Here is a 26,513-nt window from a genome sequence, read left to right on the forward strand (position 1 = left end):
AGATAGGTGCATAGTGATACAGCAGACCAGCAAGTAACATGTGGCAGTTTATGATTTCATTTTCCTCAAGCTGATCATACATATGTCTCCCTCCTTTTTACTTGTTTTACTGTTGTGTTAGTAGAAAGTCAGTTTAAGTCATGCAGTCAACTGGCATCTCAATGTTCTTCAGGCTACAAAATCAATCATCCAAATACTAAAGGCTTAAACAGTGTACACTACAATGTTAGAAATATTAAAGGCATGTTAAAGGGAAAACATGTTTTTAATAAATTAAGATAAATTTAAAACCCATATTATCTCAGTTCTGAAACACATTATCACATATGTGAAATCAATGACAGGCTGGATTGATCTAATCAGGGTTTGTTGTTTGTATGTTAGGAGTCTGTAACTGAAAGTATACAGGAATAATGTATATATTTTGAAAAGCCTGAAAAATCGTCGAAAATCATAAATTTAAAGGCAAACTGTGCACTTCCTGTTGGATTTAGGTCAGTGGTGTCGGCACGTGATTTGTAGGTCTTGATAAGACAAACAATTGAGTTTTGGTTTGATCTTTCTACGAAATTCCTATCAGGCGTAGTGGCCGTTTTAGTGTTTCTAGGTGGCGCTAGAGAGTTCGACGTTGTTTGTTTTTCCATTTTAACGAATATTTCGCCAGACCTGATGTGCATTCCGAATTTGGTGAGTTTTGGAGCAGGTTTAGGGGGTCAAATTAAGGCGCAAAGTGTCAATAGAATAATAATAAAAAGAAACAACACAAATTCAATAAGGTCCTTGCCTCCAGGCAAGGGCAGGACTCCTCTCTGGAGTCCTCGCCCTCTTGCCTTTTGGCTCGGTCCCTAATAAATATACATATTTGAATCAACTGGATGAAAATGGAAGGATTCACAAAGGGAAAAAGATCACATTTTATTTAAAACAAGAACAAACACACACATTGCATTTTTTGGGGAATATTTCAAATTAAACATGTAAAGATTATTGTTTTAATTTTCTAAATGGAACCACTGTTTAAAACATTCAGTATAGTCTCCTAATCTTTCACACGTCTCATCCTAAATTGCACACTTTCATGCTCGTCTGTAAATTATCCTCAGACACTGAATTGCACATCCCTTCATAAAATAGCTGTATTGATGGGATGTGTGGAGAAGAGTGTGACATTCCTGTGGGGATTACTAAACCAGCAAGCGCGTGTTGTGGGATTATCTGGCGGCCACCCGTTGTCTTCAACAGATGAGTAAGTATCATCAAAATCATAAAAGACAGCGGGCGGGTCCAGAAGTCAAAGGTAGAATGGTCAGATAAAGACCCTGAGTAGCTCTCCATGGGTTCGTTACTGTCAGTGTGAAGACATACTGTGATGACCCCAGGACCTAAAGCTGGTAAGGGAAGAGGTGAGGAGGTGAAGACAGTGAGAGACAAAGTAACCCTATTAACCCTCTGCTACACACCCCTCAGGTAGTTTGAGCCACAGAACATCTACAGAATAAAAGGGCAGATCAAAACAAGAAACAGGCAGGAGGTCAAATTATCGTTTGCAAAATGCTAGTTTACAAAGTGGGAATGAAAGAGTTTAGTTTATTTTCATAATGAAAAGAGGCAGGAAAACATCAGCATGACATGATGAATAAGCAGCAACGAAGCTGCTTCAGTTCCTTGGTGGTGACACTCATTTTTCTGGGTGTAGCCTGATGTCCTTCAGTAGTTGTTATTCTTTTTCCGGTCTCACACGGAGCCAAGGCCAAGGAGCTTGGCAGCTGAATTCAAGCTCAGGGCGAAGTCGAACTCTTGAGAAATTGCTTCCATACTCTGGGTCCAGATTCTATGTTCTCCAAGTCATTAGCAGCAATGGCATTGGTTCCTGAGGAAGCACTGCAGGGCGTAAAGTGCCTGTTATCACATCGCCACTAACACGCATCCAAGCCAAGTCTTTACGGCAGCACTTTGAACATACAGTGTGGGGTGTTTGGGAAATGATGGTGTCAATTTGTTCATCTCTTGATTTATTCAAGACAAGAGACAAGCAGCTAGTCTCTCATGAGAGTTGTGGCAGGTAATTGTCACTGTTAAAGCAAACCAGATGGCAGTAACATGCTCTGGCTTTCTGAAAATTGCTTCACAATCTTGGACAAAATCTGGTATCAAATCTGGGGACACCCCCAGGACTCTGTTGCCCGGTTGTCATTGTTTTGGTTGTGTGAATCGAGGTGAGGGCTGACTGGTCTTAAGGAGTTTGTGACATTGCTGGAGAAGGATCAAGAAAACCTGTTTGTCACAATCGCCTTAGATTCAGAGCTTTAATCATGTTAATGATTCCTGGTTGTCATCTATTGATTAAGGAAAAGGATGGACACAGGACAGAGAGAAAGCAAGGCTAATATAGGAAAGGAGTAGAGAATTGAAATGTAGGATTATAAAAAAATAAATACCCTTACTTTGCGAAAGACAGTTCATTGTCTGAATAAAAACCAAGACTGAATTGCATTGTGTATTTTGCCTATGTAGCTTGTGTTATTAATTTAGAGACAAAGTGAAGGATGAAAATTAAAAAGGTTAATGTTTTTACTGCAGCTCACAAGCTTTTGCTCTCAGTGCTGAGCTGGACTCAGCGACAGTCAACACTGCAGTCATTTTCAGTGTTGTTTATTTGCCAGCCAACACCCAAATGTAAGCTGAGGGAGGATGTTATGAACTTCATGGGTTTAAAGGAATTGTTGCTACAACAAATGAGAGGTTATCTTATATGTACCATTGATTAATGACATGATGGCAACTGAAATCTGATATTATGCCAATGCAACACACATTGAAACTTAATCTGAAGATATAAAAGGGTTAAAACATGTATTTATGCTTTTTTCAGACATACAGTAAATGTTGCTCTTCAGACTCTTGTGTAGCAGTAGCACAAAACCAACATGCAGTGTCTGTTTAAGCCTATTTGCAGTTGTAGAAGGCAGAAGTCCAAGAATCTGTGGCCATTCAGTCATAGTGTATCAGTATGAGAGAACATCCAGCTGCTGAGTGAGAAAAGACCTCACAACATTGTATGTTTAAGCCGTACATTCAGAACAGGAGACACCTCTGAAAAACCAAACATTAACAGAGGTTGATTAATCTCTTAAACTCTGTCAGACCCACCAGTGAGAAATATCTTTTAAATTCTAGCCACAATCCCAAGGGGAAACTCAGAGGTGTTAACAAAGTTAAATACAATTCATAGACTATGAAAAAAACATTGTGTTTGTTTTTTGCAAAGTACATTTTTACAAACCCCAAAGATATCATGTTATGCATTTAACCCATCTTATTTATTAGGAGATTAGAGAACTAGTCTAGCAACCAAAGACCTCCACATCTAAGACCACTTCTGTGGTCAAAGCCAGCAGGAGGAATATGTCCCTAATGAGTAATGCAATCAATACAGTGAGATAAAGAGAAAAAAATATTATGCAAAACAGGTCAGAGGTGTGCCCACTGGATGCTGGGAAGTGGCAGACATTCTGCACTAGTGGGTTTTTACTGTGACCCCAATGTTGACGGCAAAGTGATGATTCAACATTTGGAAGGGGGGGATAAAAAATCAGTAGGGCAACCCACATCCGTCACCACAGTGGTTTAGACAGAAGTTTCTGAATGCAGAAACTGAAAACAGTCATGAATGAAATTTGAGGGAAAAGAGAAAAAGGTTTCACAGGACCATTAAACCTGAAGCTTGACATGATTTTCATGAACTGTTAAAATAGGTTTTGGGACACATGGAAAAGCTTATTCTTTAACTCAAACAACAATAAGCAAGAGGTTTGCATGATGTTAATTTGGTTTTCTCTTAAATTCTATGTGTTCTGTACTGTCCATGTACAACTGCTGTATGTGAAGGCTCCCCAAACATCTTTAAGAACCAGTTAAAGAAGGTAATTTAGGGAAAGCTGCTAATGGTACCAAATATGGCAATACATTGGTTTCATTGGTTATCTAACAAACCTGTGTTTTTATTCAGAAGGCTCACAAGGTTCTCGGCTTGGAGAGTGAAGCAACTGGCGCTTTCGTCTTGGTTGTACATCCTCATCATCAGAAAAAGTGTGGTCCACAGGGATGCCCTCGCACACCAGATCACGACCTATACACAGTATGTACACACACATATTGAGCTGTTCAGAAAACAGTCAGGGCAGTTAATCTGAAAAATCAAACATCAGTCATATTTGGTAAAAGTATGAGATTCCAATTACATTGCTTCAAAATCAAGTGGGTAGCTCTGGGTCTAAAAAGTGAAGCCAATGCGGAAGTGACTTAAACCTGAATCCTTTGTGATGGCCAGAAGGGCTCCAAAAAAGAAGTCTGATTATATGGAATAAAATGACTCTCCTTCTCACTTGATTTATTACTTCAGTAAACTGTTTCCTAACAAGGTTATGGTCTCAATTGCGAGTGTAAAGTATTCTACAATACATCATGATGTTTATTACATAAATTATGGTCCCATTTAGTGTAAAATAGAAGATAAACAAGGGTATGCTTTAGGGTGTGGCTACACTATGATTCACAAGTTGCCAACATCGTGACAACATTGGTTAAATGACTGTGGTGTGATCTCAGATTCACAGAGGCGTTGCCATTGCTATGTCAATGTGTTTTCAGTTCATGAAAGCTAATAATATTTTGGTCACCTAAAAAAATTTGGTTCAGTATTTGGTTGTATTAGAAGACCCTCTAAGGAGTCGCATGTTCAGTTTTTCCGGTAAGTGCATTTCGTTTTAATGTTTTTAAACCTGTTTTTTGCAAACTAAAATTAGCATCAGTATTATCACAGTAAACCATAGACTGCAAATGCACCATACTAACCAGGCTAGCAGCTATAGTTAGGGTTAGTTCCACCATTTTGTCCAAATATGATCACTTCTTCCTCCAAAAATCCAAGATGGCTATGGTCAAAATGCCAAATTCAAGTCCAGAAAACCAATGGTTGACATCACGCGGTCCACATTTATTATTTTGTTCAAAATAAAACAACTGGACTGCAAGTTCATCAATTGCCTCTAAGTGCCTGCATGCTGATCTCTTGTCTTGCTCCAAATTTTTTGGATTACTGGTCGTTTCATTACTGAAGCCCAAATTCTTGAGATTCATCGGTTAAACCAGTTCTCCATCAGTGTCACCCGTGGCACATTTGTGGCAGTTTCAGGGCATTTTACCTCAGATAACCTTTGTTAACCCTGGTCAACTCCAACCCTGATGTCCTGTGACCTTTATCGGGAATTGAGATCTGGCATTCCACACAAGCTGGGTCACACAGCAATCGTTTATATAGGGACAAACATACAAACACACCTGTTTGCCCTTTAACATTGCTGCTAGCCTATTCAAATTTGAAGATCGAAAGATTGAGCAGTTGTGTTAGACAAAAATAAATACCTTGAAGATTTGAGATGAACTGATGAAGAAATAAAACATATCATGTGAATGATGAAGTTAATGCTACTGTAGATAGTTACAACTAAATAAATAAAGAGCAGATCAGTTAATTTTTTTCCATTACTACTCTCCCTCTCAGAGCACTGATACCCTCTCATCCGTTGTTGTGCACTGCCTCTCCTTTTATTCTCTGACTTCCATCTCTGCCTCTTTTATGTTCTGTCGCCCCGTTGTGAGTGATATGTTTCCTATGTTGTCACTATCAGATGCTAAACCTGGAGGGAATAGGTCAAAGAGAGAGCGTTTCCTTTGTCACCATTTCTGCTCAGTCATTACTCTCTCTTATCAGGCTTCAGCAATATGAAAACACAGCCTGGGGCACGAAGGTTTGTCTGGGGCCAAGCATGTCACTGGGGAGTTGTGTCAGTAAATTTTGGGTAGATTTCTAAATGTGATCAAAACATCAGTGTGCTATTGAACATACAGTTTCATATCTGGGTCGAACTCTGTAATAGTTAAATGGGTGGGTCCTCACATAGAACAAAACAGTGAGGTCAGTGAGATTTCCAATTTAAATAAGTTAAAATTACTTGTATGTTTACTCACAAGATTATTGTGATGCATACTGTATGTTTCATGTCCTTAGAATTTCATGAAGGTGGCTGTGAATTAATTTATCACTGTGGTTACCAGACTATAGTTGCACAATAAAAACAAAAAGGAGTAACAACGCATTAGACATCTATTAGCATAATGTAACAACCATCAACATTATTATGTATGGCTTGTGTCCACCACAGTGCTCAAGAGAGAAACGCCCAGATACTGATTTGTTGAACAAGTGGTTCAGTTTAAATATAACAATATGCAGACATCCAAGACCTATACTGAACCAACACAGCACAATCTACAACCTCCATCCATCTTTACTGAAGCCACCGGGGGGAGGTGTGAGTGTGTATGTATGTAGGTGGGAGAAAGAGCAAAAAGTGAGAGCAAAATAACAGAACCTGCTGAAGTCACTAAAACATCTGTGTTTTTCAACTATATTATCCTCTCGGGGTGGCTTGAGTTTGGCTTTGGACACAAACATGGCCATTGAGAGAGTGATCAGTGGCACATCCCAACAGAGTGCAGTGCTGTAGTACAGGGGGGTATGACTCAGCAGATCTGACGTCACGCTGGCTCTGCATGATGCAGGAAGGGGAAGACCACCTCACGGCTGGCCGTGTTGAAGCAATCAGAGCAGACTTTGCTGGGTGGGTTTATGACTCATTGACGAGTGTTTCCCAGAACCCGGCCACCCGAGGGTATATGCTCTGCTTGTGTGTGCTTTTAAGTTTATGTTCAAACCCCCTGCTTACATAATCAATTAGTTTCAACTGTCACTTTTTTTGGACAGTAAAATCAGCTACAGGTTAAAACTCAAAAGTTTTACTAACAGTCTGCATCATTACTGAGACAGATTGTGACCTATGACATCATAAGGAGTAACGGGAATGAGCGAAAATTTGCCATGTTCAATACGTACACACCCTGTTCCATCAAGACATGGCGCATGCGTGAGTGAGTTGGAGCACAATGTGTTGATGGTTCAACAATACATTTCTTAGAAGGTGACCTTTGAGAAAGTCTAAAATGATTCATGTAATGATATGAAGTCAAACCGCTACAAGCACCTTTATTTATTTGTTTCTTCCTTTCTGGATGTATATAGTTATGTTTCTTTGTTTATTCACTGGAATTGAAAGGATTCAAAAAAGATAAGGATGAGAAACCACTTTTTGGGTACAGGATCCATTGGCTTTTTCTTTTGTTTTCTATAGTGGAATTGGAAGGGGTACGATATGTATAATTTGTAGACAAAGATTGTATACATATACATGGGTACCTACATATACTGTATTTCTGTGTCATTGTACCTGAAGATGTATTAATACCTGTGACTTAAAAAAAAGGGAAAAAAAGAGAAAGTCTAAAATGACTTCAAGTACCTGCAATATCGAGATAGGAAACCTTTTAAGAGTCTAAAGATTTTTTATATGGCTACCCAACATACACACAGTTGTACGTGCAAACTGACAAACATACAGCAAACTGCATCGGTCAGGAGCTACCTTACCATTGAGAAAAGCCTGTTATTTCACTCTGAGTAATTAGAGCTCAAGAAGATATTTCAGTCTGGTTATTATCATTGTTTTATTGTCTTCATACTGCTGTTGCAACATATCCTGACGCAGGCAGAGAGAGAAACACTTTTTGTATTACTCATGAGCGATATTACATTTTCAGTGTCCTTTGGAGGAGAATAGCTATGTGGCTTAGGGGCAGTTTCCCCTCTGATAAAACACAAATACACACACCTGTGATGAGGATGGTTGGTTCCAGTGATGGAAGGATGCTCTGAATTGTCTCCTCTCTTCTGTCCTGACTGCCGTCTTCACCTTGAGCTGTGTCATTGTCACTTAAGAAAATGAGAGAGAGAGAAACTATGAAAATCCAAAGAAAAATGTAGTCAACAAATGAATATGCTTTAGAAAATACAGCATCACAATTTAATATGCTTGCAAAGCCTGTATGTAGGTAATTGCATTTTTTAAACAATTAAAATGTAACCCTGTCAACCACTTAAATAACGGTAGTGACCAAATTGCCATGCAGGTATGTACAAATTTGTGTTCCTTGAAATTGATGTTTTGACACGATTTGAAAGATTGTTTCTGTAATCAGATGAAAGTATGGGAGTTTCCTGTCTGAGGCAAAGCCTGAACAACAGTGAAGCGAGGACTTCTTAAAGAACATTAGCAGCACACTGGTATAAAACAAGTAGCTAAGCATATATTTCCAAAAGAAGTACACCTCTATTCTATCCAGGGTCAAAAGGAAAAAAGCATTTTCTCCTTTCTTTGTAGTATCTTCTTTTTGGGAAACTTTTTAAATTAGTAATAAAAGTAAAACTCAATTACACTGTGCCTTATGAATACTACCCATATATCACTGAATGTAATAGTCAAATAAGTACTGTAAGTCTGCATTTAAGGTAATAACTGTTAGCTAGCATTTGACAGGACCCATACCTGGACTTATCAAATCTGTTTGTATAAAGACCTAAAATACACAGAAATGCATGAGAAATGTATGCCTGATAAACCTTTTTGGGGGCCATGGGGCAAATTCTTATTTTTGATAAGTGGCCTTATTAGGTGACTAGATACATGCCCTGGGACAGATGCTAGTTCTGCCCAGTAATCCAGCCTAGTGTACAATAAAAACATTATTCACTCATCACTGCATTTTAAGGCAGCAAGACAGATGTGCCAAAGAATAACAAAAGGTCTGCGGACCATTGTCCCTTCTGGTTTTCATCGGTTTTCCAGAACTGGCGGACAGCATCCTGCAGGCCTCTGATCTTGGCCTTCTTCTCGTTTATCACCATGACAAAACGAGAGTATAGCTCCCTCTCCAACACCTCCTTGTCCTGAACCTGCTGCTCCAGCCTGGTGAGAAACGCACACACATGCATAAATACACACAATGTATGACACACAGGTATAGGCATAAGATATGTTTAAAAAACTGAAGATTCATGTGTGTTTGCAGTCTGAATTAATTTGCTATGAGGAACGATTCGGGTGCCTCCGCCCTGCTCAGACATACACTACCGGTCAAAAGCTTTAGAACACCCCAATTTTTCCATTTTTTTATTGAAATTCAAGCAGTTCAAGTCCAATGAATAGCTTGAAATGGTACAAAGGTAAGTGGTGAACTGCCAGAGGTTAAAAAAAAAGGTAAGGTTACCAAAAACTGAAAATTATACAAAAACACTTAAAAATGCAGGTCTTTCCTACAGAGAAATTGCAAAGAAAGTCAAGGTGTCAGTGAGTACAGTTTCCTTCACCATCAAAAATCACTAAGAAACTAGGGAAACTCTGAAAGGAAGAGGTCTGGCAGACCCAAAGCCACAACAGAGTCAGAAGACAAGTTTCTGAGAGTCACCAGCTTGCGTGATAGGCGGCTCACAGGACAACAGCTTCAAGCACAGCTTTATAGTGGTCGTAGTAAGCAAGTCTCAGTTTCAACTGTGAAGAGAAGACTTCGAGTTGCAGGTTTGACAGGTCGAGTTGCAGCAAGAAAGCCATTGCTAAGACGTCAGAATAAGAAGAAGAGGCTTGCCTGGGCCATAAAACACAACCAATGGACTACTAGAAGGTGTTATCGACTGATGAATCAAAATTTAAAATATTCTGTTCATCAGGCAGGAGTTTTGTACGCCATCGAGTAGGCGAAAGGATGGTTCCTCAGTGTGTGACATTAACTGTCAAATATGGAGGAGGAAGCGTGATGGTCTGGGGCTGTTTTTCTGGATCCAGGGTCGGCTACCACAGCATTCTGCAGCGCCATGCAGTACCCTCTGGTATGCAAGTAGTTGGTCAGGGGTTCATCCTACAGTAAGATAATGAACCAAAACATAAGTCCAAGCTATGCCAGAACTAACTTAGGAAAAAAGACCAAGATGGTAAGCTTGAAAACATTTTTTCAATAAAAAACTGGAAAAATTGGGGTGTTCTAAAACTTTTGACCGATAGTGTAAGTCACCCTCATTTTCTGTCTCTGGCAATACTACATTCATCAAACCAGCAGATAAACAATTACACAAAAAAAGCTATTTGAAAATAGGTCAACCACCAAGAATATATAAAATGAAAGACATACAAGTGAATCATTAGAAGTTAGTTCCCAGAAATCACAAGCCCAGTTTGCAACACTGGGTGGAACCCACTCTGGGTGGAAACTTTCAGATGGGCGACCAGTGATGATGTCATACTCTGTGACAGTGCATATAAACAGTTGGCAGTGTGAGTTAAAAAGAGGGTTTGCATGAAATCAATACAACCAATAAACAAGTACGAGCATCGAATATCTTCTGTCTACATATTTTCCATTTGAACTTGACATTTGTTCTTCATCACATCATATTCTTTGTACACATACATATTAATCCACCAGCACAAAACACAGTGTTGCTTTTTTACTTAAACCTACTGTTTGTGTATTTGCTGGTGGTGCTGTTTTAGTCTACGGTTCTCCTCTAGTAGCTGGCAGTTTTCTGTCTCCAGGTCTGTGCTGTGCTTTAGAGACTGGCCAATCATCTCCCGGTTCAACTCTAGAGGGTCTGGAGCTGGCTGAAGTTCTGCAGAACCCAAGTGCACCTGAATGAGGAAGGAGAAAAAAAGAAAAAAATGAGAAAGCAAGATATAATTATACTGGATAATTAATAACATTACACCGTTTTTATAAACTGATTTTACAGATATTTTGCACCATATTATGATAATAAAAATATCTCTGCAGGGTAGTTGGCCTCACTCCTCAGGAATTGCTGAGCTCAGCAATGAGGAAGGACCTCAGAACTGAACTGTTCCTCCTCTGCATTGACAGGTGACAGTTAAGGTAGTTCATGGCACACAGTAAGCATGACCTCTGGGTGCTTCTCTTTGGACATGTACTGAACATGCTCAACTGGGAGGAGACCTCAGGACAGATTTAAGACTGTATCTCCCAGCTGCCCTGGGAATACTTGGAGATCCTCTAAGAGAAGGACTGAGAAAGTTACCAGGGAAAAGGACATCTGGCACTCCAACCCTGACATGGGTAAGGGGTGAGGAAACAAATACATAGATGGATTTGAGGGAAAAATCTGGAAATCTTATCTAAAGCAACTTTCAAAACCTGTCAACAGTGAAATTTCAGTGAGCATTTGCACCTCTGTGCCATCCCAAGAGGCTCTGCCATATGAAGGTGCCACGAGCCATTACATCACATTTTCTTTGAAGTGGGAGACATTATGTGATGATGAGGTGTTCTCTTCTGTCTGGTAGAAATACAAGATATATTCACCAGTCAGCAGTAAACTATGCAAGTGAACACACTGTTTCCTCTCCGTTGCTTTTTGTCAGTGGCTCTTTCATAACACAGGCAATCACAGGCAAGCTTCAGATGTAATAAAACATTCCTCATTTGGTTTGCATTTTGGCACTTAGTCACAGAGCAGGACTGAGGCATTGCTGTGGGCTAAAGATAAATGTGGAACCCTTTAAACATTTTGTCCATGTGTAAACATGTTTTAGTTTGAATCATCAAACTGAAATGAATGAATGAGGAATCTAGGAAAAAAATGTGCACTAGCTACAATTAGATTTAACATTTAAACATCAAAGCTGCCACGCCAAATATTTCAACAAACTACACAATCTTTGTTTGCTTGTTGCCTAGGAGATACCTGTCAAAATGCCCCTCCTCCAGCAACAACACCCTTCTCCCATTCACACACACACACCCACACACACAGAGGTGCAGCTCGTGATGCACTGGGAAACCAGAAGGTGATGAGGTGCTAAATCTTAGTGGGCTGCGTTGAGATTGCAGGCCCACTGTAATAAAGCCGCCATCTTCAAACGTTCTCATAAAATACTTGTCATTTTTGTCCTGAGCTGATGCTGTCCTAGCAGGCCACACAGCTGTTTTTCCGCTCCACAGGTGAACATGAACATGTTACAATGAGTGAACGTTCGCTTTGCAAAGCCGTCTCAGTCTTTCCTCTATTCTTTGGTAGTATCTTTCTCTCAGTGTTAAATTGTATTCTCTCTATCCAGCTCACTCTCTCAATATAAACCTTTCTGCAACATCCCTGCATAAAATGCTCTATCTAATGAAACCAACAGCAATTCTTACCCTATTACCTGATATCATACACCAAATCCTATTTTGCACTTATGTGGTTTTCAGGCATGAGATAAGAAAACTAGCAGTAAAAAATCGCAAGTGGTCAAAAACACGTTTGGTACATTTAAATTACCACAGACAGTGACTGCTCAAAGGTTAAGACCCCATTAAATATAATTTAATAATATACTGAAGAATGTGAATCTTTTTGCACAAGTTGTCTCAGCCATCTCAGCTCTTTTGTAATAGCTTGTTCAGTTTCAGTGCTGCCAATGGCTGGCCTGATCACAACAAGTAAATCAGTGATTTAACAAAAGTTCTCTTAATGGAATCGGGACACAGAGGAGACCACCCAGGATCTAAGGAGGATGAAGCTCCTAAGAACTCATAAAAATCTAGAGAAACATAAGGATGTCACAGTGATCCAGTGCAGGCTCCTCTCAGGGATTTAGAGGAAATCTGTGTGTGACTTCATAAGTCATGACTCAGTGTTTGTGTAAGGTGGTCCACCAGTGATACAAAATGGTGAGATTAGAGTGTGGATAGAAGCCCAGTAAGAATGGCCAATGTGTGGCTTAGTTATGATTGTGAATTTATAAAATGGTGTACAAGTTCTCATTTCTACACTCAATGATACAGTGAAATATACATATTACTATCTATATGCACACATGCAGAGTGGCACTTTTGATCTTACTGCACCTTAATTCAAACTTTCCCTCTATCTTCACCTCAACCTGCCGCTACCTGTGCCTAAATCTCCAGAGGAAAGTCAATTGGGAACTAATCAGCAACATAAGAAAGGATAATGTGAAGGCCTTGGACACAGACATGCTGAGTACACTAATATTTCCACAGTTTAAAGAATGTTGTAATGTACTACATATACTGTATGTCAAACTCCTACTCCATAAAAATGACTTTGTCAAACTTTGTCATCAAAGTTTAACCCACAGATGCTGTTACACACCATAAATCTTCCTGACCTGCACCATTCTGCCTCTGTGATCGGTCTCTACTTCTCTACTGAAGTGCTTTGCTGATTTTACCAGTTTAAAACACCAGATATAGAGGTCTAAACTGATAGTAGCATAACCCATATTTACCGGATTGGTAAATGACACTCAGCATCTGTTTATTTCATCTTCTTCTACTTTTAAATACCAAACGTTGTGTATTTTACCGTCTTTGCTTTTAGGGTTTCTGAGAAAACCTGCTGCAGTAAACATGTGAATTCCACATAACCAAAAGTTTATCTCTAACTTACCGTGCTGTGTAAAAGAGGAAGGATGCACTACACAAGATATACATCGGAAAATGTGGCCAAGCAGCATGCTATTTTTTTTAAATATCAGTGAAAGATCGTAAAACTGATTAAAGCTCCTTTTGGAAAGAAGGGAAATAGCAAAAGAGCTCTCTTTATTTTCTTGAGCTTCTGCTTCTCTCCTGAGACACAGAGATAAACTTAAAGAACAGTGTGCACACTGTTGCCAGCCGCTGCCAACATGTGGGAGGTCAGTCTGCAGTTTGTCTGAGATCCACGACTCACTGCCACAGTTATTTACTTTAAAATAGGCGAACAATAGAATAGTGAAATTGTTCATAACAGTTGTTTTAGCCTCTAAAGAAATTGGACGTATGATTTTTATACCTAAGAGTTGCCAAATGTATGGCAATTTAAAGATCACTGGTAAAGACCACTCCGAAGAGATGCATCCTACAGTACATCTGTGGGTCATCTGAGTTCATGACCTTAAAAACTCTAAAGAATCTATATAGGGAAATAATGAATTATCTACATTACATAAAAGAGGACATAAAATCCTGGGTGTTAGATTCAGCATAAGTTGTGAATGTAAAATCTTGGTTCCAGGATACATTTGTCAAACATTACAACATGTGTGTGGTCTAACTGTTTGTTTGTGTGTGTGTCTCCAGACAGCTAGGCAGACCATAAGGTCAAACCCGTGGAGAAGAGGGGACGTAGGTGTGGAAGACAAAGCCAAAAGAACACAGTCCCAGTGAAGGCGATACCATAATAACACAGTGTGGGTACAGAAAACACAAAGCTCTCCTTGTAATGTCGTCCAACGAGCTGCTGGAGACCTGACCCACCATTTATTCCCAGGGGTCAGATGACATTAACCACCCTTAATCAATAACCAGTAATCAGTAATGCTAAGTTGACATTATTGAAGAAGAGAAGAGGTCCAGCTCTTAATGAAATTCTTACCTGGACGATGTCCCCAATTGGACTCATATTAAGAATATGTCAGTGATCAAATCCCCTTTTTATGTATTTTTCTCAAAATAACTAATTGTGTCCGCCGGAACGGAGAAGTGAGTGGGCAAGTGCTGTGTACATGATGACAAAGAGACAGTGTTGGGCATGGAGCAGAGATCGGCTTGTCCCATCAGCTTCGTCGTCCACTGAGCAGAGGCGTGAGGCCAGATAAAGCGCAGGAAGTAAGGGGCGACAGCAGCCAGTCTGTTCCCGATAACACAAAGGTTCCCACAATCATCAGGCATGCTGTGGCACAGTATCAGATAAAGAGAAAAAATATACATCACTTTATTCCAATCACTTAAAGTCCGTGTAAAGTAAGAATAAATATGTGTTCTGAGTTTGACATACCACAGAAAAGTATGTTGTTAACCACCCTGCCAAATTTGAATGATTAAAAAAATCGCCAAATATATGAAATTAGGCTTCAAAGTTGTGTAAAAATCAGCCTCTTTCTCTGCTCCCAAACGCTGTGGGAGTACCCGCTGAGTTTACTGAAGCCCCGTCCCCTACCAAGTGTCACCTGTCAATCAAAGTCGCCCCCTCTACCAGAAACATGGATGCTACGTCTGAGAGCTTTCTGCTGCTAACTCAGCTGCTAGCCCGGCGGCTAGCTCAGCGGCTAACTCGGCGGCTAGCTTGGCGGCTAACTCGGCTAACTGTAGTAGTAGTAGTAGTAGTGTTCGCTGAATGTATTTATACCTCTACAGCAGCAGTGGTGGGTTTATGCCAATTTGAGACCCGCCCACTAAATCCTGAACACAGAAATCTTGAAACACAGTTTGTGAAGTCTAGCTCCACAATTCAAATATAAATGGTTGAAATGCTTTTCACACCTTTTTTAGAAATACATTCATGACCTATTTAATGTGTTTAGAAGAAAATGTCTGAATTCACTTTACACAGTCTTTAATTTAGGAGGGAAATAACATAAGGCAAGCCCTATGTTACATTGTTTTCATACAGGCTATGAGCCGGCAGTAGTGACATTTTTAGTTAATTAGTTAGTATGTCAAAAGAAAATGGATCAACATCAATTTTGAGAATCAGTTAATTGGTTGAGTCATTTATTAGGCAAAAAGGCCAAACATTCACTGATTCAACAGGATTTGCTGCTTTTTCCCGTTTTTGTATTATTGATCGATGCTCTTTGAGTTTTGGACCGTTGGACAAAACAAATAATTTAAAGACATGACATTAGACTCTGGGTAATTTTGAGGTTTCTATTTTCAGTTTGAGGTACAGTAACAAACAATGAATCAGTTTTAAAAAATCAACAGATTTATTAATAAGAATATGTTTATTAGTTGCAGCTCTACATGTCCAATACCACAACTGTGTCAGTACAAGAACCAAGTGGCATAACAACTCATGTTCAGCGTCTGTGACTCAAAGGCTGAGCTTTATTTCACTGGGAATCCATTATATGAAACCAGAGGGAAACCCACATAAAGAGATCTCTTATCATGTGTTTGAAACGATGAGTCATTCATGTCTAGTTTGCAATTATTCTTTTTGACAAGGTATTATTACTGCAAATTATATGCACTGTGAATTCCACAGATCTGCATTTTAAAACAGCGGAGAGGGCCATGAGTGTTGTTTGATGCATGGTTTGATAATGTTCGGCATGGCTAACAAAAAGAAAAAAGAAAAGAGAGAGGGAAGTGGGACAGGTTTTAGATATGCCACCAAGCATAGTGGTAAAGCTGCAAAATAGAAAAAGAGAGGAAGAAAGACAAAGACCAGATGTGGACAAACCACCAAATTTTAACTCAATATCAGTTTTAACTCAAAAAAGTTGTTAAAGTTTAAAAGGTTAATAGAAAAGAAATATGTTGCCTAATAATGTCATGTATGAGCACCTTTTGTCAGTTCAGCATCTGCTTTTAGTCCATTATATCAATTGTTTCCTCATTCAGTAGATAATATTTAATAGTAGTTCCAAATATCCTCACACTTTGAAATGATATATGCATGATTTACAAATATTAGTGTTTGTAAGTAATGTTGACAAATCCAAGCAGTGATGCAAAACCACACAAAAAATAAATATTGTATAATTTGACACTTCAGAATTTGGGGTAATTAGAAACAGAGAGGAAAAGAGCAACTCCAGTGAAATATGTGAGTGGCGTCCCTCTGTGCAGCTGGATTCCCTATACAAGCGCTGTTTGACTAACATAAAACACTGAACAATCAGTGTCAAATTCATCTACCCAGACCCATCCAAAATCCTGTGGCTTCAGCTACCACAAATATCAAGAATTAAATCCTCCTAGATTGCTGTGGTCTGAAATAAAAACTCAGCTGTAAGTGATACTCAAAGACTGACTGACAGTTTTAAAAAGCCTTTGTTTGTTTCCAACAGCACTTCATATTAGAATACTTAGAGAGCAATTTCCTACTGCTTATTACTTCCATTATTAAAATGTATTCCAACAAAGCTGTACTCTTCAATTAACAAAAAAAGATTGGCAACAAAGCAAACCACAAATCCACCATCATGTAATCAGTGTACATCAGTGTATTAGGCCTGTATTGGCAGTGGTAGAATATTTATTTTTCCTTGAATGACAGATTGGTACTTAAACATACATTAAGGAGGAGATAATGTCTGACTCAGCCATGTAAAACACCTGTTTAGTAGTCGTTTAAGAGCAACCACCCCAAATTACATTCATCATTACAACTTTTGGGGTCATATTCATAAAATATTAATGTCAGGTTAAGTTCACCACCTGTTTTGTCTCTACTCCTTTCTTCTATTCCCAAAGGAAATGTGTCTCATTTTTGGTCATTTCTGAACCCTCAAATTATCCAGCTTGGAAAATATGTTCCACTTTTTAACCTCTGGCATGTTAAAAAAGAAAGAAAGAAAGAAAAAAAATGCAGAGAGCAAGAAAAGAGACAAGAAAAGAAGCAGGTGTTAGACGAGAGTAGTAGTTTGCACTTAATGTAAATAGTCCCCCTGGGTTTTTACATTTATGTCTACCACACACACTCTGCACAAAGTGATGATTACAGTCAGGTATGATGTGAGCATGGATTGCATTTTTAAGAGAGCCCACATGGATGGGGCTGGAGAACTTTGGACTGCTGTCAATCATTTTGTGTGGTCTGAGTTCTCCTTTTGGCAGCAAAAAATGTCCACCTATACACATACCAAAGCATTGTGTCGTGTCAAAAACAATGAAACTGTGTAATTTATGGAATACAAACGTCAAATGATGGTTCCTGCTTATTTGTTTGTGCCATTTCATGGTTTATTTTCTAGATATTTTTTCCTAAAGTGCAATGATGTACATGAATTTAATTGAATAGTTAATCGACAGAAAATGAATTGAAAACTTTTATATTACATTAATTGAATAACCAGTTATTTTTCAGGTAAAAATTACAAACATTCTCTGGTTAGATGCTCTAAAATTTTATAATCTGTTGATTTTAATGGTTTTGCATTACTGTAAATGTAATAATTGGATGTTTTGGTCTGTTGGTTTGATTAGATGTTTGAGGTCACCTTGGATTCCAGGATGTTGTGATGGCCGTTTCTGACCATTTACTGATGTTTTATTGATCAAATGATTGATCGAGTAATTGTGTAAAACAATTGGTAGATTAAGCAATAATAACAGACATTAATTGCGCTTCGTAGCCAATATCAATAAGCCACTGATTAACTAACAGCCCTTTAGAAATTAGACTATCAAATTATATCTTGCAGTAAAACTCTGGATGAGCCAGATTTTGAAAAATGTGCCTTTGTGTTTTTCTGTGTCCGACAGAGAGAAACAGATTGACAAACATTTGCAAAACCAAAGGAAATCTGTGTTGTGTAAAATAGATAATATCACAATTCCATTGAAATATGGGCTGAGATCACTTTCCATTCAGTAGAAATAACCTGTTTGTCAAGTGTAGCACCCAAAGACTGATAGCGAGTCAACCTCTTCTAAAACCAACAGTATGTCTGCACACATGTCCAGACACAGACACATGCATACGTAGGCACACTTGTACTCTTATCCCACACTTATAATGGGGGAAAAAAGCCAGAGGGAGTTTGAGAAAGAAAATAAAAGGCTCTAATCAACTGATGTTTAACATTGTTAGATAGGAACGGCCCTGTCCATAAATCTGAGTTTTATGGTCTCTACAGTGTTCATACCCCCCTGGCCTTGTCCCTCTGGTCTTCTTTTCCTTCACAGCAGTCACAGGACCCCAAGTGACCTGTTCCCTGGAGGCAACCACATGCTCTCACAGTTTGGAAGAATAACACCAAAATCCACTGAAAGCACCATGACCCGTACTCCATCAAACCTGTCACTCACTGTGAACTGTGTAAGAACCGCCTTAGCACAGCATGTGATACGCCTATCCATCCACACATTTCTCATTTTTGTTTGTGACTGTTACAAAAATGTGTGTGTAGTATATATGTATTTTATCTCGCCCAATTATTTTACTATTTATTACTTTTTAATTGAGCTCTGTTCTCTGCCTTGGGTTTTGAATTTCGTTGTATTCTATACAATGACAATAAGGGAATCTATCTATCTATCTAATTTAACAAGGGATGTGCTTTTCATGTGGGTAACCTAATGTTTACATTAATGCAAGTTAACTCCACCTCGTCATTTAACAAACTTGGAACCTTTTTCCCTTAACGTTTACAAGCTGTAGTCATTAGACCACAAGCTCTTACTATTGCTATTGGATGACTGGTAACAAACTGAGTGATTCCAATCTGTGGCTTTTTCCACAGTGGCCTGAAGGCACAAGCTTTTATAATTCTGCAATAATGTGGATAGACTATAAACCTTATCTTTTTAACAACCCCCTGTAAAAATGAAGACTTCCTTTATATTTTGTTGTATGTCGTTAGATGCATTTATCCTCGGGGAACAATGATAGGGATGGAGAGGTACATGATGTTGAGGAATTCAAGGGTGAACGATTGATAGATCTACAAAAATGACAACTTTCTAAAACTGATTTTTACAAACAGATAAACACTTGTCTATCCACTTCAGTTATTGAGTTTGTCCTCTGCTAGATGGTATATTATTATATTATATTAATATATATGATATATCCCTGAATGTGTCACTGATGTAACACAACTGCAGCAGTTAGTTTAAGAGCTGCAGTTTCAGTCCACTCTGGTGCCATTGCTCAGCAAAAGAGGAAGGCAGTTTAATACTGTAGACATCATCACAATGTGATCTACAGGCAAGGTAGGTAGCAACTCTTTTTTCCCAGGCAACCCCACATTTGTTGTATTTTCTGAACAAAGCCTTGTGTGCTTGTGTGTGTGTTTTAAAGTTTATTATATTACCTTTATAACCTAAACATTTAAAGCTTGTGTTAACTAAACCCCATTGTATTCTGTTCTGCATGCGGATAGGAGTGATGATTTCCCACCTTTCATGTATGTGAATATAAACTTGTATAATAATAAAAAGCTTCCCAAAGTTTTTGCTCACCGAGATGCTATTGCAGATCTTCTGATATGAGAGATGACAGTGGTCTGGAGTGAGCTGGAAAGAATACACCCCTGTGTCACCTACTCTCCTTCCTTTCCTTCCCCCTCCTCTTTCCTCTTCACCTCCTGTTAGTGCTTGAAGAAGATCCTTGACATATCTCTCTCTTGTGACCCCCATGTCATTGGCTTCCCTCGTCACCTCATCTTCTGAAACTGGACACAAAGAAAGCATTTTTCTCATTTTTGTCATACAGTTGAGAGAAATTGGACTGAGGGCATAGAGGTGATAGCAGACTGCAGAAGAAAACTATAAACATGAATTATACAGTAATGCATGAGTGCACGTGAAAGCCGATTTAAAGGGAAGCATGCAGAGAAACCAAGGGGAATGTCATCAGCTGTTGCACAGCTGCTCACAAGGGGTTGAGGGTCCCAATTAACACATCAAACACAGAAACACTGACGACCCAGGAGCCCGCACATAGCTGTCACAACCCCATCTCTGCCTGTCAGCTCTGCAGATGGACAGCAATAGAAAACTAGGGAGCAGTTATGTTCCAGGTGTCCCTCCAGAGAAAACGTACTCTTGTGCATAGGTAAGCACACATTGAACACTGACTTGCATATACAAAGAAAAGCCTTGTAGAGTTTAATCTACATTATACACCTGTAAGCTGCAGCACAGGAGTGAAGAGGGATGAATGAAAACAAGGTCATTGCTGTCCCTCTAGTTAAAGGACCTTTTGTAGTCTTTGTAGTGCTTGTAAGTTTAAAAATGATGGGTAAAATCATGGCAAATGTGGCCTAAGAACTTTTCCAATCGTGTGATTAAGTCACTAGTGATCCGTAAAGATGTATGTAATTCTTTATGTATGACTGTATCCTTATGTAAACCACACTGTACCTTCTCCAATCCATGCAGAGCTGCCATCAGTGAGAGCTAGTGTGAACCCAGCGCCCAGGTCTACGGCCCAGTCCACTCGCAGGAAATATGGGGTTTCCGGGTCAGTGGTTACAGTGATCTGTCGGATTGTACCACTCATGTCTCCCATACTGCCTTTGGACCTGTGGACAATCAAAGACAGGAACTCAGAATCCCTTAAAAATCTGGTATTATGGCCTTTTTGACTAACTTTTACAAATACTGAGTCTATTTTAAACATTTTATACGACAAAAGTTGTTTAGATGTATCGAAATTCATCTTTCCTTAAAGGCCAGATTGTCCTCTAACCTCCTGCTGGATATTGCAGAAGCTATTTACATAAAATCATGATTATCAATGTTCATCTACTCCTATCCCAGTCGGAATATGACCTAATGAATAATGCAAATTGCCTTACACCACATCTTTACCTGGCGTGATGGCAGCTTGAGACATAAGAAAGTATATAGCAGTCTATGAACTGGACTGATCCAGCATGGGAAGGGGAAGAACCTGCTGCTGCACAGTTGAGATTTCAAAAGGATGTTTCAGAACAGTGAAATTGTGTCTATGTTTCCTTACAGGGTAAAAATAAAGTTTGGAGTACCCTGGTGGTCGGGTGGTTAGATCGCATGCCATGTAATCGCAGTGTCCCTGGTTCGAATCTGACCAGGGACCTATGCTGCAGGTCATTCTCTTCTCTCTCTCTCTCTCTCTCTCTCTCTCTCTCTCTCTCTCTCTCTCTCTCTCTCTCTCTCTCTCTCTCTCTCCTTGTTTCCCGTTGGCCCTTCTGCCAGTTACTGTATAAATAAAGGCAAAAAAGCCAAAAACAAATCTTTAAAAATAAACTCCACCTGAAAGTTGAAAAACAGCAACAGCAGACTTCCATTGTCCTGCTTTGCTCATCATCCCGCTACAATGCAAACTACAGCAGTTACATACGCATTCAGCATGGTGCTGGGTCCCATGGCTCTTGAGTTGTGAATTTCAAAATTTCAGATAACTTATAAAGAGAGAGGTGATAGAATTCAGTTATTTAACAGCACAGGAGGGCCTCCACTATCACCCTAATCCGTCCCAAAGCTAATTTTTCTTGTTTTCCACAATACCAGTCCTTTAACAAGGTGCCAATATGATTCATTGTTTCCAGCAATGAGGCCACTGCATTGTGCTAAGGATATTTAGTGGGCCTGCTGTTACATTGTGTTAAGAAAAAGGCAGCCCTCCAATCAATGTTGATGTTGTACAGTGGTTAATCTTTCTGTTGCATCAATGTGCCTCATTGTTTTATTTCCTGGATTTGGTAATAAAAACCTTGGTGTGTGTTTTCAATGGGGGTCTTGTTGAGTCAGTAAAACCACATGGAGATTAACAGATTTTGGCCCGATTTTGCATGAGAGTGTGGGCTCCCTGGCCACCAAGCAAGGTAATTAAATGCTATGAAAGATAAATGAAAGAATATTACCTAAAAGGCCCAGTCTGTTGTCTGATTTTATTCCATGTGTGTATTTGCCCAAGGATATAAAGTACATGTATTTTGGAATGTTTGTCTAAATATCCCAGCCTTCCACAAAACTATATATCATGACCTGTTTTTACAACCAAATATCCACTTGAAAATGGATTAAGCCTGATTAAGTTATTAACTATACTGTAGATAAAAAATCAAGCTTAATTCAGCAGTTAATTACTTTTCAGATACTGCTGATAGCTGACACTCCAAGAAATGTACCCAGTTTGAAAATAGGGAGCAAAGACCAATGCCAGTCATACAAGTTATGCAGACAATCAGGTGAAAGGGTTTGGATTGATGTAAATGAAGGAGAGAATAGCCAATTATTTGTTGCTAAAGCCAATCATGTCCCAAAGAAATTCATTCATGGCCATTTCTGACCACATTGAGCAAAGCAAGTATGTCTTCTTACTGATACTAAATCATTGTTTGCAAATACATCACTGTTCAGTGTAAGCACTGAGCATGCTTGTTTGGTAATGTCACCTTGCCCTCAGGCAATTGTCTTGGCTAACTGACTGAGTGCTGCAGTTAAGGTTCAATCCATTGCCAGGAACAGCCTATGTTCAACAAAAGAGTTACAAAAGATGTTGATCTAAGGATTATATGATCTATGAAATTGTTCCTAAAATCCCCCTTTGATTAATTGATGACATATTGTTTTTATTTCTCTGAAATAGCTTGAGAAACTTTTACTTGATTGCGGATGTCCAGGCCAGAACATGTGATTACTGTTTCCACGTGAAGTGAGAGGTGAGTTGGACATCTTCCCTGCCTAAATACAGGGCAAAGAGTGTGGAGATGGAGGGAAAAGGACAGCTAAATTGGCAGTTAGCCAAGTTGGACATGTTTAAAAAATGAAAATGAGCCCCTTCGGTCACTGTGCTATAAGTTATGATGTGACAGCGCTTTTTTTTGTTGGTAATTTTTCTTTATATCCACCATCATATAGACAGAGCAGGTGGTCAAGGTTATTCAAAATGAGAGATCTGACTGACACACATACACACACATGGACATACCAATGTATGCACATGTGCACACGCACAAAGAACCTTGCAACAGATTAAAGTTGACCCTTTGTGCTTAAAGAAGGGGTGTGGCTGGACGAAGGGGCTGAAAAAGATGAGGGAGCTGAAGGGTTCAACTTTAACCTCATAAAGTGAGCCCAGCTACTCATTAGTTACTGTAACATCTGTTGTGCTAGAACGATGACCCTGTGGTAATGACAGAAGGACACTCCAATTAAATAAACAGCGCTGTCTGTCAGGAATGGCAAACCGCGCAAAACCTTCAAAGTCAATCCTGAAGTCTTCCTGTTGGCATCTGTTTAGTTACTCGATTAGCACACTCAATCACTGGAATGTTTAAATCATCGGCCATAGCTCCCCTACGGTCTTGACACACAGCCTTTATCCTCTTCTCTTACTCCCTCTGTAATTTTATGCTCAACCTTTTCATTGTCATTTCTTCAGGTTATCTTTATGAAAACAGAAAGACATAAAGCTGTGCAGGAAGTCCTAAGCAAATGAGGGATTTTCTAGAGACCAATCACAAAGAGAGCCTCTAATTATGATTCTAGTGTTTTAAATGAGAAGTTTATACAGAGTTAAAAAAAAAGCCAACGCACTTTACTGTCTCTTTAATGGGCCTTGACAATTAGGCAAGTCCTCTCACTGTGCTTTCACTGGACTTTCCCCTCAAGCTTTGATGAGGGCTGAGATGAACAAGAGAACTCTTCGTCTAGTTCATTGTTACTGTGATAAGTCAAGGATTATTTTTGCAGTGATGTCCCAAACAGCAGCAGGCCTTTTCTTCATTATTCTTCCCACAAAAGAAAACAGCTAATAAATGTCACACAAGCCTTAAGGGCTTAAAATGTGTCTGAAGATCTGTCAAAACTTGCTGACAATATGATCATGTCAGTGGCCTGACTAATCCATGTCTCAATACAAAATCAATTTTGAAAAACTACGGCATGGACACTTTAAGGACTTATATTCTTGCTGTTTGCAGAGGAGACGGTGATGTAGTGGAAATGGGTCAGGGTCAAACAAACACTAAATCTTCCCAAACTCTTCCTTATAGATTGAGAGATTTCCTGTCACCTGAAGGTAGCAAAAGCATTTGGAGATTGGTGACAACTGCAAAGTGGAACAAGTAACCTCCACCGCCACCAAATATCATGGGCAATGTGTCTTCTTAGTGGACTATGCTGCCAACATAGCCTTACAAATACATTTATCTCTGTAGTCCTCAGAGTGAGCATGCTCCCTTGACTTCTCATAATAATTTCAACTCCACCGCTAACTCTAATGACACTGGGTGAAAAATTAAGAACAGAAGCTGAACTCACAGAAGGACTAAATACAACTTCAGTCAATAATTCATATTTAATAATAGAAAATGTTCCACTGCAGCATTTGTTTGCAAAGAAAAAGCAATCTACAAACTACTAGAACAAACAGGAGTGCACCACACCCAAACAGCAATTACATCAACTTCAGTACTGTATTCAAATCATTGAAGAGAACATCATTTGAGAAATTGGGCAATCATTTTAAACAAAAACAACACTTCTAGCCTACCAGGCTTATACTCCTAAGATCAGCAATTCTGCTTACATATTAAGCTGTGTGCAACCTCTAACCTTGGATAATGCACAATGACATCATTCATTTTCACATCTCTGATGTAGGGGAGAGTTACAGTGAAAACTTGTGTCAAACTCAAATGCAAGGTTTTCTTTCTTAGTGATAAATAGTTCTGTAAAAGTATTGAGACCCTGGCACAAGACAACTGCTGACAACACTAGTTGTTTAATTGAATTCTCACCATGCTCTGCAATTTGTATAAGTCATATTTCATTTAAGGGTTAAAACACTAAAGAAAATGCAACCATTGTCCCATCAATGGATGGCTTCCCCTAACATTGCTTTACATGAAATTTTGCACTTGGCATCCAGCTTAACATATTATACACATATAAACACATCAAGTAATGATGTTCTCTCCCATTATTCTCCCATCATACTGAGGCTGGACTGATTTAAAAGATCAGCTCAGTAGTCAGGCATGAATGTTAACCAGGACAGTTAACTGTAAACTATAAAACTTAATGACATTAAGAGGAATGTGAGTCTGTTTAAAGTTTACTCTTCATCTCTTGCTCTTAGAAACCAGACTTTCCATTCAATCACGTAAAGTCACTTAACTGACAGTCAATTTTCGGCCATGCTCGTAGTAAAATATGCACAATGTTATTTATGTGTGGTTTGCAATCAGACACATTTCTTCTCACACAAAGACCTCTCTAGGAGTGTCTGGGAAGGAAAAGTTGAGGGGGATTTGTACAAGTTTCTACAGGACTGATGAAACTTTAAATGCAATCAATGTGCTGATGTGGCTAGTTGAGGGGACCCCATTGTGAAAACTGAGAGAAACGTGAACCACAAAAATTTCAGTCTGACATCGTCTAATGACAAAGTGATCTACAATAGACCTGTAAGTACCAATCACATTTCAATTAACTTTATAATTGCTGTCATTAGTTAAATCTACAATAAATCATGCTTAAAATGCTTTTAGTGTCTAACCAACCTCCAAAAATTCAACCAAAGAGCCTAAAGTATACAGTTCTGTGAAATCAAGAAAATTATTTAGAAGCAGTATCCATGAAATATGTCTTTTAAACTCAACTTTAACCAGTTAATGTTCTGCTTAAGCAGTAGTTGAGCACTACGCTGTGTTATATAGATATTTACTTTCCCCTCTTTAATATATAATACAGTTTATAGTATTATTCCCACCTTGTTTACACTAATATAAAACTACACCACGGTGGAACAAAGTATGGTGACATTGTCGGTGTAGGTAGGCTACGTTAAATTAAGGAAGGGCGGCGAGTAACTCTGCAACGCTTGAATAACGTATTACAGTGATTAAATGGACTGTATTTTTAGTGTGGGTAAAGTACTCAGTAAACGTTATTTTTCAAAACACTTACGGTAATATATAGGCTAACTACTGCGGTGTCCAAACGACGCGTTTTTAGTATGAAACTGAAATCATTGCCGCTCTCTCTCTCTGTTGACAGTTCTTTTGACAGTTCAACTCTTGTGTCCTCATCCAATCAGCAAACGAGGTTTTTCAGCGTCG

At 39.0% G+C, this 26,513-nt stretch overlaps 1 protein-coding gene across 2 annotated transcripts; it reads right to left on the minus strand.

The window, feature by feature from the left end:
• Positions 1 to 918: 918 nt before the first annotated feature.
• LOC133979251 (DNA repair protein XRCC4-like) lies at positions 919 to 26,499 on the minus strand. 2 transcript variants are annotated; one of them, XM_062417743.1, is made up of 8 exons: positions 26,362 to 26,499; positions 20,824 to 20,984; positions 19,921 to 20,132; positions 10,468 to 10,634; positions 8,769 to 8,921; positions 7,788 to 7,888; positions 3,994 to 4,129; positions 919 to 1,388 (listed from the first exon to the last, which is right to left on the minus strand). In XM_062417743.1, the coding sequence occupies exons 2-7, from the start codon at positions 20,969 to 20,971 to the stop codon at positions 4,002 to 4,004; spliced, it is 909 nt and encodes a 302-aa protein (XP_062273727.1). In that variant the 5' UTR covers positions 20,972 to 20,984; positions 26,362 to 26,499; the 3' UTR covers positions 919 to 1,388; positions 3,994 to 4,001. The 2 variants fall into 2 exon arrangements, with proteins under 2 accessions (XP_062273727.1, XP_062273728.1); XM_062417744.1 differs by having other exon boundaries at positions 919 to 2,253.
• Positions 26,500 to 26,513: the final 14 nt, after the last annotated feature.

This window comes from Scomber scombrus, chromosome 4 (assembly GCF_963691925.1).
Source record: "Scomber scombrus chromosome 4, fScoSco1.1, whole genome shotgun sequence".
Classification (NCBI taxonomy): Eukaryota; Metazoa; Chordata; class Actinopteri; order Scombriformes; family Scombridae; genus Scomber; species Scomber scombrus.